Source organism: Hordeum vulgare, chromosome 2H (genome assembly GCF_904849725.1).
Source record: "Hordeum vulgare subsp. vulgare chromosome 2H, MorexV3_pseudomolecules_assembly, whole genome shotgun sequence".
In the NCBI taxonomy this organism is placed as follows: Eukaryota; Viridiplantae; Streptophyta; class Magnoliopsida; order Poales; family Poaceae; genus Hordeum; species Hordeum vulgare.
Window position 1 is genome coordinate 592,221,557 of NC_058519.1, and position 16,355 is coordinate 592,237,911.

Here is a 16,355-nt window from a genome sequence, read left to right on the forward strand (position 1 = left end):
CTAGCAAACTTGACGATGTACTATGGGCTTATAGGACTGCTTATAAGAATCCCATGGGCATGTCGCCGTATAAAATGGTTTACGGTAAGGCCTGTCATTTACCTCTTGAGCTGGAACACAAAGCTTATTGGGCAATCAAAGAGCTCAACTTCGATTTCAAACTTGCTGGTGAGAAGCGGTTGTTTGATATCAGCTCATTAGATGAATGGAGGGCCCAAGATATGAGAATGCCAAGTTGTTCAAGGAAAAGGTTAAGAGATGGCACGACAAACGAATACAGAAACGAGAGTTCAATGTAAGTGATTATGTCCTGCTATACAATTCTCGCTTAAGATTCTTCGCAGGCAAGCTCCTCTCTAAATGGGAAGGTCCTTACGTTATCGAGGAAGTATATCGTTCCGGTGCCATCAAAATCGATAGCACGGAAAGAAATTTTCCTAGAGTGGTAAATGGACAAAGAATCAAGCATTATATCTCCGGTACTCCCATAAATGTTGAGACCAATATCATCAATATCATAACTCCAGAGGAGTACATAAGGGATGTTTATCAGCCTATTTCAGACCCTGAAAACGAAGAGGTATCTGTTCCGGTAAGTAATTGGACTCTGAAACTTTTCCAATAGGAAATTTCCTCCGTTTTGGAATTTTTGGAAAATTAGAAAAATAAAAAGCACTCTGAAGAGCGTATGAAGCGGCCACAAGCTTGGTAGCCGCCACCTACTCCCCTGGTGCCGGCACCTCGTGTGCCTCCCGGACTCCGTTTTCTTGCGGATCACTCCTTCTGGTCTAGAAAAAAATCATTATATATTTGCCAGAAGGTTTTGATCTCCGTATCGCGCAGTTTTCCTGTGTTTTCATTTCGAGCTTGTTGTCTGCCGCAGATTTAGAGCAAAGATGTCTCAGGAATCTGTTGGGGAGAATGATCTTCCCCAAGTTCATGAAGAAGTAGATGCTGATCTGAAAAGAGTAGAAGTCACGGAAGCCAGGGACAAAGCTAACGAGAAAACGCAAGCTAGGGAGGAAGTTCAACCTATGTTCAACATTGAGGACGTTGAAGGAGTATATTTTTTTCAGCCCTTCCTCCACGTGTTGTCTCCATCCTTGATTGAACTCTTGAGATCTCAAAGGTATAAATCAAAGATTGATAGCTCTCTTGGAATCAAAGGCAACAACACCACCACCATCACCACCAAAGGAAGATAACTAAGCATTGGTATGGGCAATCCCCTTGTCTTCTGCCAAGCTTGGGGGAGTTGCCTGGTATCGTATCACCTTTATATCTTTTGCTTTTACCTTTGTTTTAGTTCTTTCCTTTTCAGTTTTTATTTCTTCTCCTAGAGGAATAAGTCTTTAGTGTTTAGTTTGAGTCTTTTACCTTGTGTCTCCCCCGATGTATTCGAGCTTACGAGCTATATAATAAAGAGTATCTTAGTCAAGGGCTTTGCTTTGTGCCATGATCAAAAGTATGAAAAGAACGATAACATGAAAGATCATGAGATGATCTTATGGAAAGTGATAGCTTCACATATAACAAGTATGATGATTGAAACTTGTTGAGAATAAACAAACATAGACCTCAGTCGTTGTTGCAATTAATAAGAAGTAATAAGGAAAGAGAGGTTCACATATAAATATATCATCTTAGACACTTTTTACAATTGTGAGCACTCACCAAACTATTACATGCTTAGGAGTAGATGTTGGACAAGGAAGACAACATAATGAATTGTGTTTGCTTGGTTACAAACAATGTTATATGATTAGAGATCCTTAGCATGTGACGATTGATTCCACCTCATATTAGCCAAAACTCCCGCACCAAGTAGAGATACTACTTGTGCATCCATAAATCTTCAACCCAGTTTTGCCATGAGAGTCCACCATACCTACCTATGGATTGAATAAGATCCTTCAAGTAAGTTGTCATCGGTGCAAGCAATAAAAATTGCTCTCTAATATGTATGATCTATTAGTGTGTGGAAAATAAGCTTTATACGAACCCGTGATAAGGAAGAAATAAAAGCGACAGACTGCATAACAATGTTCTTTATCACATGAGGCAATATAAAGTGACATTCCTCCGCACTAAGAGGACACACATTCAAACCTCAAAAGCGCATGACAACCTCTGCTTCCCTCTGCGAAGGGCCTATCTTGTACCTTTACTTTTTGCCCTTGTAAGAGTCATGGTGATCTTCACCAATTCCCTATTTTTGCCTTTGTCTTGGCTACCGTCACATGGTTGGGAAAGATCTATATTCATATATCAACTTGGAGTTGAGTACTTATGTTTTATTATTGTTGACTTTACCCTTGAGGTGAATGGTTGGGAGGCAAAACTGTAAGCCCCTATCATCCTCTGTGTCCAGCTGAAACTTTGATACCATGAGTACTGTTACTGCAACAAAAGACCTTCCAACAGCGCCAGAAACACGTGCTGACGGGAGACTGTTCTTGTCTTGATTCTCCTCAGCAACGGCACCAGGAATCCTTCTGCTACGGCTACGCCTTTAGGGACTTCCTAGGCAAATATGCAAAGGATTTCCCCGTGGCCTTGGAGCCTTGCGTTGGTGTTCCCTCGAAGCAGAAAGGGTGATGTAGCGCAGCGGTGGTAAGTATTTCCCTCAGTTTTGAGAACCAAGGTATCGATCCAGTGAAGGACTATCACAAGTGCCTGCACAAACACAAAGAACCTGCTCCCAACGCTATGAAGGGGTTGTCAATCCCTTATAGATTGTTCGCAAAGTGAGAACTGAAAGCAACAAAGTAACAAAGCAAAGTAAAAGGGGAGGTGTAAACGATAGATGTGAATAGACCCGGGGCCCGTAGTGTTTACTAGTGGCTTCTCTCATGAAAGCAAGTAGACGGTGGGTGAACAAATTACTATCGAGCAATTGATAGAACCGCGCAAAGTCGTGACGATATCTATGGCAATGATTATATCTATAGGCATCACGTCCAAAACAAATAGACCGATACTTTCTGCATCTACTACTATTACTCCACACGTCGACCGCTATCAAGCATGCATCTAGTGTATTAAGTCCAAAAGAACAGAGTAACGCCTTAAGCAAGATGACATGATGTAGATGGACAATCTCATATCAACGACAGAGCCCACCTTGTTACCCTTGATGGCAACCACTCAATGTGTGCCTTGCTGCCCCTACTGTCACTGGGAAAGGTCACCACATGGCAGAACCCAAAACCAAGCACTTCTCCCATTGCAAGAATCATAGATCTAGTTGGCCAAACAAAACCCAAGACTCGAAGAGACTGACAAGCATATCAAATCATGCATATAAGAAATCAGCAAAGACTCAAATATATATCATAGATAATCTGATCACAAATCCACAATTCATTGGATCTCGACAAACACACCGCCAAAGAAGATTACATCGGATAGATCTCCATGAAGATCATGGAGAACTTTGTATTGAAGATCCAAGAGAGAGAAGAAGCCATCTAGCTACTAACTACGAACCCGTAGGTCTGAAGTGAACTACTCATGAGTCATTGGAGGGGCGATGATGATGATTAAGAAGCCCTCCAACTCCAAAGTCCCCTTTGGCAGGGCGCCGGGAAGGGTCTCCAGATGAGATCTCGCGGAAACGGAAGCTTGCGGCAGCGGAAAAGTATTTTTGAGGCTCCCTTCATTTTTTCTGATTTTTAGGGAATATATAGGTGCAAGATCTAGGTCAAGGGGGCGCCAGGGTGGCCACAAGCCTGCCCACCGCCGCCTCCCCCTAGTGGCGGAGTGGGGGCTTGTGGGTTCCCTGGAGCCCTCCTGGCTTGGCCCACAGACCCCCTGATCTTCTTCCTTTCGGGAAAAAATCATTTTGGGATTTTATTCCGTTTGGACTCCGTTCCAAAATCAGATATGAAAAGAGCCAAAAACACAGAAAAAACAGGAACTCGCACTTGGCACCGAATTAATAAGTTAGTCCCAAAAAAGATATAAAAGGTACATAAAACATCCAAAGATGACAAGATAACAGCGTGAAACCATCAAAAATTATAGATACGTTTTAGACGTATCAAGCATCCCCAAGCTTAACTCCTGCTCGTCCTCGAGTAGGGAAGTGATTAAGAATGAATTTTTGATGCTTTCATGCTACCTAGCATAGATGTCCTTTGTAACTCCTCTTATGTGACGTGAATGTTCAGATCCATTTGATTCAAAACAATAGTTTGCTATTGACGTGGAAACAATAATAATTCAAGCAAACTAGCAAGGTAATCACGAACTTTCAAAATAACAAGGCCAAAAGAAAGTTATCCCTACAAAAGCATATAGTCTGGCTATGCTCTATCATCATTGCACAATGAATTAAAATCATGCACAACTCCGATATTGGCCTAGTAATTGTTTCACACCTTTACTTTCTCAAACCTTTTCAACTCTCACGCAATACATGAGCGTGAGCCATGGTTATAGCACTATAGATGGTGTGGAGTGTGGTGGAGGTTGCAAGACAAAAAAGGAGAAGATAGTCACATTAACTAGGCATATCAATGAGCTGTGGAGATGCTCATCAATAGATATCAATGTGAATGAGTAGGGATTGCCATACAGATGATGCACTAGAGCTAAGAGTATGTGAAAGCTCTTAAGGAAAACCAGTGGGTGTGCATCCAACTTGCTTGCTCACGAAGACCTAAGGCAATTTTGAGGAAGCCTAGTTATATAATATATAAGTCAAGTTATATAATGAAAATTTCCCACTAGCTATATGGTGGTGACAAAACGAGAGACTCTCAGTCATGAAGATCATGGTGCTTAATATGCACAAGTGTGGAAAAGTGGTAGCATTGTCCCTTCTCTCTTTTTCTCTCATTTTTTTTATTTTTTTGGTGGGCTCTTTGTCCTCTTTTTTTTGGTGGGCTTCTTTGGCCTCTTTTATTTCCTCACATGGGACAATACTCCATTAATGATGATCATCACACTTTCAACTCAAAACTTAGAGCAACGATGACTCTATATGGAATGCCTTCGGTAGTGTACCGTGACAATGATCTAGCGTGGCATAGACATTAATGGAAACATCATGCTAGCTATCTTACGATCATGCAATGGCAATGTAGATGTGGTGGTACATGTCATGGTGGTTGTTGCATGGCAATATATCTCGGAATGACTTTGAAAAAGCCATAGTAGGTAGGTATGGTGGCTGTTTTGAGGGAGGCTAATGGTGGGTTTTGTGCACCGGCGAAAGTTGCACGACACTAAGAAGATAGTGATGGTGGAAGGTAAAAGTGTATCTAAACCATGGACTCAACATTAGTCATGAAGAACTCATATACTTGTTGCAAAAGTTTTATTAGTAATCGAAACAAAGCATTCAATGCATACTCCTAGGGGAAGGGTTGGTAGGTATAAACCATCGCGCGATCCCGACCGCCACGCAAAGGATGACAATCAATAGAATAATCATGCTCAGATTTCATCACATAGCGGTTCACCATACGTGCATGCTACGGGAATCACTAACTTTAACACAAGTATTTCTAGATCCACAACAACATACTAGCATAACTTCAATACTACCACAACCACAACTCAAAACTAATTGAGATGAATCAAACTTCTCTAACTATTCAATGCACATGAAGGTGGAAGTTTTCGTATCCCTTTGGATAACTACCCCTTTTGAGACTACTTTCAAAGCATAGATCAACTACCAAGCCACACACCGCTGTGCTCTAAAAGATATAAGTGAAGCACATAGAGCAAAAGTATCTAGCTCAAAAGATATAAGTGAAGCACATGTGAGCTGAATTGTCTACCAAAAGATATAAGTGAAGCTTGACAAAATCACGGTGAGTGCATGTCTCTCTCTCTAGGTTTGCAGCAAGGATGATTGTGACACAACAAAAACAAAAGACTCCTACGATACAAGACGCTCCAAGCAAAAACACATAACATGTGGTGAATAAAAATATAGCCCCAAGTAACGTTACCGATGGATTGAAGACGAGAGAGGGGATGCCTTCCCGGGGCATCCACAAGCTTAGGCTTTTACGGCATCCTTGAATCTCTTGGGGTGCCTTGGGCACCCCCAAGCTTGAGCTCTTGCCACTCTTTATCTCTTTGTCCATAAGAACTTCACCCAAAACTTGAAAACTTCACAACACGAAACTTAAACAGAAACTCGTGATAAATTAGTATGAGAAAGCAAACCACCACTTCCTTAGGTACTGTAGAAAACTTAAATTCTACTTGTGCTGATGTTGGGTTACTGTATTTTCAATCTTCCATGGCTAATACCCCCCGATACTATCCATAGTTTCATCAAAATAAGCAACCAACACAACAAAAACATAATTTGTTAACAGCAGACCAGTCTGTTGCAATCTGTATATTTCGTATACCTCTGGTACTTCAACAATTCTGAAAAATTACTAAAGTCTGAAGAATTTGCGTAGAAATCAGCAGCAAAAAGAATCAACTCAAAATATCTTACAGAAAAAATGAACATTCATTTCGTGAGCAGAAAGTTTCTATCTTTTCCAGCATGACCAAACGATCATCCCCAAGACTAATCATAACGGTTTTGCTTGGCACAAACGCAAAAAACACACAAAAAACACAATAATAACAGAATTATGAAAGTGTGGAAAACATAAAACAGAAGGAAAAAAGGATAGATTCGTTGGGTTGCCTCCCAAAAAGCGCTTTTGTTTAACGCCCTTAGCTAGGCAAAAGGTGATGGAATCACGTATAGTCATTTTTGGTGCTCAAACCATAAGTAGTGTGATCATTTATCATCTTAAGATCTTCATCTTTATTGGATGACTCACCACTAGCTTTAGGAAGAAAAACAGACTTGATGGTCTTTTTGAGAGTGAGATTTGGAGTATTCTGCACACCAGCAAAAGCGGAACCCAAGTTGGTTATGACATCTTCTAATTTGCCAATTCTAGAAGAATCATTAACTATAAGTTCCTTCTCCCTTAATTTTTTCAAAAAAATTCCCACTTTGGATCCGTACTGAGTAATTTGATTGTGGATCTTTCTATCCAAACCCTCAATAAGTTCAACTGTGGCAATTTTGCTTTCAATAACGTCAAGCCTTTGCATCACGTGTTCCAAGGTCAAGGTAGTTCCATTAACCATGAGCGGGGGTGAGCCTACCAAATTCATGATAGCTCTATAGGAGTCAACAGTATGGCTCCCCAGAAAATTCCCGCCTACAATGGTGTCAAGGATATACCTATTCCAAGGAGAAATCCCAACATAGAAACTGCGAAGAAGGACGGTAGTGGATTGCTTACGAGTAGATCTACTTTGAGCATTGCAAATCCTGTACCAAGCGTCCTTTAAATTTTCTTCCTCATTCTACCTGAAATTGAGAACTTCATTCTCAGGAGTATCGTTTGGAGTGGTGGGTCTAGCCATTGATGGACTATCTCACACACAAACGAGCAGGAAGAGAGAGTGAAACGGGCGAAAGAAAACGGCAAAGGAGAAAGGCAAATGAAAACGGCAAATGTGAAGTGGGGGAGAGGAAAACGAGAGGCAACTGGCAAAAAAGTAAATGCAGGAGATGAGTCTCTGAGACCTACTTGGATAGATCTCTCCTTCCCCGGCAACGGCGCCAGAAATACTTCTACTACTTCAACAAAAGACCTTCCAACGGCGCCAGAAACACGTGCTGACGGGAGACTGTTCTTGTCTTGATTCTCCTCAGCAACGGCACCAGGAATCCTTCTGCTACGGCTACGCCTTTAGGGACTTCCTAGGCAAATACGCAAAGGATTTCCCCGTGGCCTTGGAGCCTTGCGTTGGTGTTCCCTCAAAGCAGAAAGGGTGATGTAGCGCAGCGGTGGTAATTATTTCCCTCAGTTTTGAGAACCAAGGTATCGATCCAGTGAAGGGGTATCACAAGTGCCTGCACAAACACAAAGAACCTGCTCCCAACGCTATGAAGGGGTTGTCAATCCCTTATAGATTGTTCGCAAAGTGAGAACTGAAAGCAACAAAGTAACAAAGCAAAGTAAAAGCGGAGGTGTAAACGATAGATTTGAATAGACCCGGGGGCCGTAGTGTTTACTAGTGGCTTCTCTCATGAAAGCAAGTAGACGGTGGGTGAAAAAATTACTGTCGAGCAATTGATAGAACCGCGCAAAGTCGTGACGATATCTATGGCAATGATTATATCTATAGGCATCACGTCCAAAACAAGTAGACCGATACTTTCTGCATCTACTACTATGTGTGCCTTGCTACCCTTGATGGCAACCACTCAATGTGTGCCTTGCTGCCCCTACTGTCACTGAGAAAGGTCACCACATGGTAAGAACCCAAAACCAAGCACTTCTCCCATTGCAAGAATCATAGATCTAGTTGGCCAAACAAAACCAAAGACTCGGAGAGACTTACAAGGATATCAAATCATGCATATAAGAAATCAACAAAGACTCAAATATATATCATAGATAATCTGATCACAAATCTACAATTCATTGGATCTCGACAAACACACCGCCAAAGAAGATTACATCACATAGATCTCCATAAAGATCATGGAGAACTTTGTATTGGAGATCCAAGAGAGAGAAGAAGCCATCTAGCTACTAACTACGGACCCGTAGGTCTGAAGTGAACTACTAACGAGTCATTGGAGGGGCGATGATGATGATGATGAAGAAGAACATTTGGTCACAAATTTTAAAAGTATTCGCGTTTTTATATTTTGTTTGGAAGTGGCAAAATATGTTTGCGTTTCAAACTTTTTTTTGTTCACAAATTGAAAACTTGTTCATAAATTCCAACACTTGTTCAAATGTTCATGATTTCAGAATGTTTTGGAATTTTTAAAAATGCTCCCAGTTTAATAATGTTTGAAAACGTTAACAAATTATACTAGAACATTTTTCAAAACTCCAGAAAAAAAATTAAACATCATATTTTTTTGGAAATGGGAACATTTTTTGAAATTCCGAATTTGTTTTGAACATTTGTCATATTTAGAACGAAAACATTTTGAACAATTTTAAAAAATAAGAACAATTTTTTAAAATTCTGAACATTGTTTGTATTTAAGAACAATATTTGAAAACATGATCAATTTTAAATTATTGAAATTTTTAAAGAATCATGGACATGTTTCATTTTGATTTTTCAAAACGTGCGATTTTTTTGATATAGCGGCCAATTTTTAAAATTACAAATTGTTTCTGTATATTTGAATATCTTTATAAAAGTCCAAACAAATTTGAAAACAATAGATTATGGAAACATTCACATTTCTTTAAACTCATGCAAAATGTTTCAAACATGAACACTATTGGATAATGGCGAGCATTTGTGAAAACACACGAACAATCTTTTGAAAACAAGTGAAAAGTAAAAAAAAGAAAAATGAGAAAAAAAAACAGAAAATAAAAAATAGAATAAAAAGAAAACAGAAAAATATTAGATTTTTTTGTATAATCTTGAAAGAAAAAAGAATAAAAAGAAACAAAGAAAAAAATGAAACAGAGAAGAATGAAATAGAAAAAGGCACAGAAGAAAATCCAGTTGATCACGTTTAATTATTGAATAAGCCTGCAGAGCGAGCTGGCCCGGCCAGTTGATCGCCCCCGTGCGTTAGGCCGACTATGTGACGCAATGAGTGTCAAATAGGGTTTTCCGTCCCAAACATACCCATAGCATTTGCGCGCATCGGCCTCCTGTCGGTATGTCTCCCTTTACTGGGCCGGGCCGAGGCCGAGATGCAATATAGCACCCCCCCCCCCCTACACACATCTTTCGCCGAAACCCTAGCAAAGACCGTCTCTTCCTCTAAATCCGAAGGAAAAGAAAGAAGAGCGACGGGGTTGGCGGCGGAAAGACAAAGAGCGGAGAGCGGCCTCGTGAGCTGGAGATGGAAGGGGAGGCGAGCGGCAAGACTGGTGAATCTGGAAACTGCATCGGCCCTATACACATCTTTCGCCGAAACCCTAGCAAAGACCGTCTCTTCCTCTAAATCCGAAGGAAAAGAAAGAAGAGCGACGGGATTGGCGGCGGAAAGACAAAGAGCGGAGAGCGGCCTCGTGAGCTGGAGATGGAAGGGGAGGCGAGCGGCAAGACTGGTGAATCTGGAAACTGCATCGGCCATGGTGCTGACATCCAGAGGAGGAAGCAACAGGAGACAAACTCGGAGATTGAAGCAGCCAAGAGGGGTCATGCTGCGGCATTGATTTCCGCTCCTACTGACACAAAATTGGAGATGGGGGAAACTGAGGGGATGAAGGAGAACATGCTGTCGGAGATCCAGAGGAGGAAGCACGAGGGGACAACATCGGAGACTCAGTCGGCCACGGAGACGGTTAGGGCTGAGATCTACTCCTTACTCAATCTTATCTCCAAGAAAGTCACGGAGCTGAAAGCCGAGCCGAAGCCGAGGATTAGCGACGAGGTCCAGATCCACATGGATAACATCTACAGAGAGGTGACGAATTTGCTGCAGATGATGGAGAAAGTGCAGAACAACGAGATTCCGGGCAAAGAGCCATTCTCGGAGAAGATGGGTGTGGAAGGGATCCAGATTAGGACTGAAGACAAGTGTGGATCAGCAACCGAGACGCAGGGGTCGACCTACTACGAATACAGATTGAATGCAATCTTCAACGGGTTGAATCAGCTTTGCACCCAGTTGGATCAGATGGGACATCTTAGTTACAAATCTGAATTGTTCTCCGAGCTGCTCAAGGAGCCGTTGGTCAACACGACCAACATCAAGTTAGGAACCAGAATCAAACTGGATGAGGTGGACGAGACGCAACCAATAATTTCCATGGAGACTCTGGAGGCAGCCAAGGGAAAGTACAAGCCTTTGCCGAGGATTTCCACTTCCAGATTGATAATATTGGAGACAGAGGAAACCCACGAGATGGCAGTTAAAGCCAATGAGAAGCTCAGGAAGGCCCTGATGATCAATAAGCAGGCAGAGGAGTTCTTTGATGAGTATCGTCGTGGCTGGGTATCGAATTGGTCCAGATCATACGGTACCTTCACAGAGACGAGTGAGTAAACATCCATTCACACCATATATCTGTTCATTGTTCATTGCGTTTCTTCTTTCCAACTGCATGCATGTATCAAGCAAGCATACATAGTTTCTAAATAGTCTTCCCCTCTGATGGCTCCAGCTTCATTGAGTCCTATGTACTTTACACACAGTACACCAGGACACACACCATCTGCTGCTTTCGTTGCTAGCACTCTGCAGATTTACTCCATCGAAGTTAAAGAAATAGAAGATGTTCCAGGCTTGAAGTGGCCACTGGAAGTGTACGGATTGATTGCTGCAAGAGACACCGTGGATCACAATCGCAACATACTCTTTTTCCGTCGAAGGAATAACTGCCAAATACTCAATCCAGAGGTCCGTTTAGTATTTTTCTATTTTATCTTTCCTGGTCTGTTGATTAGTTACGACTGATGCATTTAGAAATACACATCTAGTTAAGAACACATATCAAGCGATTGCCCACTAAATTGCTAGATTAACAAAACTGATTAATGAATGGTGAATGCAGGATCCTTTTTTGCACTTGACTGGCCCGTCTCGTGCAATTGTATGTCGGGAACCTGTTTATGTGGAAATAAAGCTGAACGTGAAGGGTAGAACAGAGTCTGAAGATATTGCGTTGATAAATCGTGTCTGGTATTACAGCGGTAGTGGGGTATGTACTCTATATACCCCTCTTGCCGGAGGCTTATGCACAATGGTGTTAAGCTCAGAGGAGCTTCGTGAATCAGTCCAGGCTACTATCGTGGGTATCCGTCTCTGTGTTCCCGAAGAGACACCGTGTCTTTTTAAAAACGGCGGCAGAGTTGTTTGCTTCTCTCTGCCTCGGAAAGGCAGGCCTCAGAAAGGCAGGTTGCCTAACAGTACCCACCCTTCATTTCGGCAAGTTGTGCTTCAAGATGGAGCAATGACTAGTTGTTCAAAGGGTTACCTTAATCTGTCAAGGCATGCTGTCTCTGTGCAATTATGTGGAACGCTTGAAGTTGTCATAGAGGCTAACTCGCAGTCTGGGACTATCAAAGGTGAGGTATCCATCAAGGCGCAAAATTGCAATATAACTCAGGATGTGTGTCAACTTGGCGACTCTGTGCTGGAAATCACTGTTGCTTGGTCCCGTCTAGTTCAGGACAAGCTGTGGATCTCGATGGAGGGAAGTGAGGAAGTTTGATTGAGCTCAGACTATTAGTATTTCCAGTGTTCAGTATTGTATAACTGTATTTTGTATTTCCAGTGTTGTGTATTGTACTATTAGTGCATACTGCAGTATGTCACAAAATAGGTGCTGATCAGTATATCACAAAATATCTGACTGTTTATGCATCCATCAGACTACTCATGCACCATCGGATTAGAAGAATTAGGGGCGTCTGATCTGCTTCCTAGGACCCATGTGGGAGGATGTTTTGTCCAGTTTATGCAAAAATGACACACCTCAAGCTTGAGACAAAGTATTGTGGGATCTCTATTGTAGTATGTCATTGTGCTTCAGGTGTTCCAGGCCTGGCATCAGTTAGGAGATGCTGCAGCCTTGCATGAGTTTGGAAGGAGGAGATGCTATAAGTGTGTTTAATTGGCAGTTCAAAAATTTCCCCGGTTGTCAACAATGGAGATGAAGACATATATTGAAGACAACACCTTTTGTTTCGTTTTTTGGGTGATTTTGATGAGAATTGGGCTCCGTTTGATGCTAGTTAATGTTGAATGGATATTTCTCCATTAGGCAGCAAGACCGTGTGATTATTGGGATAGTTGTATGAATTTTGTTATAATAATTCGATGGAAGCATAGTGTGTAGATTTGTGATGCACCGGTCATGCTTGGTAGAAGCTGTGAATGCCCATGTTCTGTAAGTTCAGCTATGTCATGTGTTTCTAGCATACGTGTTCGTGGCCTGTATCTAGAAGCATTATGTGTAGATTTGTGATGCACAGAAAATGCATGGTAGACGCAGTAGCATCCGTTTTCATGGTTTGTATGTAGAAGCATTATAGTTTGCCAGTTCAAGGAGATGATGGAGGAAACAATATCTTTGATTATAAATCCAGTAGAAGGGAGGAGCTACATATGACTGCTCATGCAATCGATTCCACATGAATGGGGTCTTGTATCATCACATGTTAAAGTTCATGGTGCATACTAATGTGCAAGAAATACAAAAGAAATATTTGCTTCATAGATGTTTTGATGAAGCAACCTTTCGCCAGGCTAGAAGTGTCCCTGAAACAAATACAATGAGATTGCCTCTATTTGGGGGGACACCTAGTTCTTTTGATACCATTTGTAAAGTAAGGAGGACGGGCACACCAAGAGAAATTGCCTCTATTTGGCGTTCGAAAGACGGAGGCAAAAAGAAGAATTGGAAAGAGTGAGCATGGAAATCTACAATGACCCTCCGAAAGGAGCCAAACCTGTATGTGGGATTCCCAAGCTAATCGGTTAACGTCGAACTTTGTGTAGAAACCACTAGTGAGACTCACGTCTCCTCTATAAAAATATAGATTAAGCAACCGTGAGTACAAATGTACTCAACAAGACTTACATCAGAACTATCTACATACACATCAGTATCAACAAGGGGGTTGTGGAGTTTATTGCAGCAAGCCAGCTTTGACTCTTGGCTAACCTCTACTGCAACTACAAGTACTTTCTTTGAGGTGAGAGAGCACACACGACTCCGGATATTCACCAGATCAATACACCACTATAGACCCTCTCTCGTCTGCCTACGAGAAGGCCATCCATATCACTCACACTTATCATGTGCATTTTCGAGTATCCATTTAAAGTTATCTATGAACAATGCAAGTCTTCAAGTAGTCCATATCCGCGGAAGCGGCTATTCGAATATATAGTTTACCCTCGAGGGGTATACTTCTTTACACACGATCTCACCAGTTACCACTACATGCACGTCATGTACTCGACAACCTTCAAACGAAAGCGTGTCGTGGGTGTCGTCCACAACCGTTAACGACACAAGACTCTACTCCAGGTTTACCGCCTATTTGAGCCTGAACCCTCAAGGAAGCTTGGTCGAAGTTTCCATTACGGCCCAAACAATGTGAGCAGGGTTCCACAAGCCCACCATCCGTGTGCCACTTTGTACACCATACCACTGTGCATCTACCGTACTGAAGCCCACCCCATCGGGCAACGCTACACTGATGATGATATGGCTACCTTGGATATGATCGCATTTATTGCACTCTCATATTTATTTGAGGTGATTTCTAATAAAATTTATGCAATAATTTATTTATGCCACACAGAACAAAAGTACTTCACCTCTATTTCATGCCTAACTGCAGAACTACCAGACACTTGTACAATCCACATATGAAGATAAGGGGAAAAGAGACATTTAGGTTTTTTCAAAAAGTTCTCCCACGTCACTTTTCGCCCAAGAGAAGATAGAGTCCAAGTCTATAACGTTATGGACTCAGATTCAGACTGCAAAGACATACCTGTCTTAAAATGCCAAGAACTTTCCCATCTAGACTCCAAATTGCATGATTCTTTCTTTGTTGGAAAGTAGATTTCATATACTTTCCAACCCAATTGGATCCACCTTCTAATTTGTCGGGAGAATGGAGATATTGGAAAAAAAATCTAACGCTACAGCAGAATCTGAGTCAAACTATAAGTCAAAATGTGTTGCATCACCTTCACTTGGGCCCATGGGCCTTGTACGACCTAGGGTTAGTTTTAGGCTGCCTTTGGACATCATATCACCTCCTTGGTTTTCGTATATAAGTAGATCAATCTAGTAGCTTTTTTGCTTGGGATTTGTTTAGTTAAAAGTTAGTCATTTCAACTTTGATACTTCGTTTGTGTCCAACGACCAGACCAAGACAGCTTTCGGATCCTTACCCTTATCAATACTTCATCTACATTCACAATATTCATATTGCTTTTATCATATTCTTGCTTATTCATCAATTGCTTGCAGGAAAAGACCTTTATGGTCAGGTTGATCGTGCTCAGGCGTGGACAATAACCTGCTAGAGTTGGTTTAGCGACTACTAAGGCGCGACATCGTGCATGTTTGTTGTCGGATCATCAAATCTTTATCCACCAAACTGATAGTTATCACTCATCGAAAAATTGGGACCCTTGCCTCTATCAAGTGGTATCAGTTTTCACGTTGCTTGATGTGATTTTAGCTATTTTTCATAGTTTAGATCACATATGTTTTTCATACTTATAGTCCACAAAAAAGCCACAAAAAAATTTAGGGTCAGATCATCATCTCCGAACCTATATGAGCCTTTGCATAATTTTTTTAGTGTTTTTTCTTTGCTGAATTCGTGGTTGCATCATCGTGTCGAGTTGCTGGTCCTAGTGTCTAGTTCCTTTAGAATTTTGAGTTCTGTTCACATTGGTCACACCATCGCCGCGTCATCATCCCTTCTGTTGTCGCCCACCACCATCCATCAGTTTTCATCACATTCTCCCTTTTTTTATTGTCATTATCATACTTGAGGTCTTTCACATCTACACTTGATCCAATCTGCATCTTATTTGGTTTGTTGTAGAGAAGAAAAAAGAAGAAAAAAAACTATAAAAAGTGAGAGAGAGAAAAAAAAGAGAAGAAAAAATGTTAGTGAAAAAAAAGAGAAGAGGAAAATAAAAAAATCCGGATCTACCTAGACTCAATGTCGGGACCCCAATCCTAAGCCACACAGATCTAGCATGTAATACATCATATACTTTTCCGGCCTCACGCACGGTACACAACTGCTGTCACCTTACCTTGGCCGAACCTTTTGCGCATTTTGGCTCACATATATGATTATGTCGCTACCATCCATATGTGAGAGAACCCGGGTCTACATGACTAGTTATATACCAAAGTGGCACAATCGTACACGGACAAGCATACATAACCCAACAATGCAGGTGTCGGTCATGAGCGTGTGTAGACGAGTCATAGCACGCTATAAGGACTCCATTACACCACGTGACATTCCTAGGTAGGGACAGACACATCAACAAAGAAGTATACATGTCGGTCAATCAACGTGTTCGGAGCAGTAGCAAGCTACCAAGACTCGGTGGAAGCACAGAGGCATTTCCACGTAAAGAAGGCTACTAAAGGCATACAACTAGGCGTCGAATCCCACACATACTAATGCATTTCAAACATACACACAATATGCACGATATTTATTGATATAACATGGCATCACAACATAACTCTACAATATAACATTTATTAGAACACTTTGAAGAGCCAACATAGCATAATGTTACAAGCAGGGAGGTCACATGACCCAACATTCAAAGCATAAAAATAACATGCAGAAGTTACATGTTTGGGTACAGACATCTA

The 16,355-nt window shown here is 41.5% G+C and overlaps 1 protein-coding gene across 1 annotated transcript; it reads left to right on the forward strand.

Moving 5' to 3' along the window:
• Window positions 1-10,014: 10,014 nt before the first annotated feature.
• LOC123427529 lies at window positions 10,015-12,343 on the forward strand. The gene is made up of 3 exons (XM_045111602.1): window positions 10,015-11,015; window positions 11,142-11,377; window positions 11,532-12,343. The coding sequence occupies exons 1-3, from the start codon at window positions 10,055-10,057 to the stop codon at window positions 12,189-12,191; spliced, it is 1,857 nt and encodes a 618-aa protein (XP_044967537.1). The 5' UTR covers window positions 10,015-10,054; the 3' UTR covers window positions 12,192-12,343.
• The last annotated feature ends 4,012 nt before the right edge of the window (window positions 12,344-16,355 follow it).

Excerpts from the sequence above, each read along its gene's own strand:
- LOC123427529 (XM_045111602.1), top strand. The coding sequence starts at position 10,055 with ATGGAAGGGGAGGCGAGCGGCAAGACTGGTGAATCTGGAAACTGCATC. Across the intron at positions 11,016-11,141 it reads CGGTACCTTCACAGAGACGA|CTTCATTGAGTCCTATGTAC; the intron begins GTGAGTAAACAT and ends TGATGGCTCCAG. Across the intron at positions 11,378-11,531 it reads GCCAAATACTCAATCCAGAG|GATCCTTTTTTGCACTTGAC; the intron begins GTCCGTTTAGTA and ends TGGTGAATGCAG.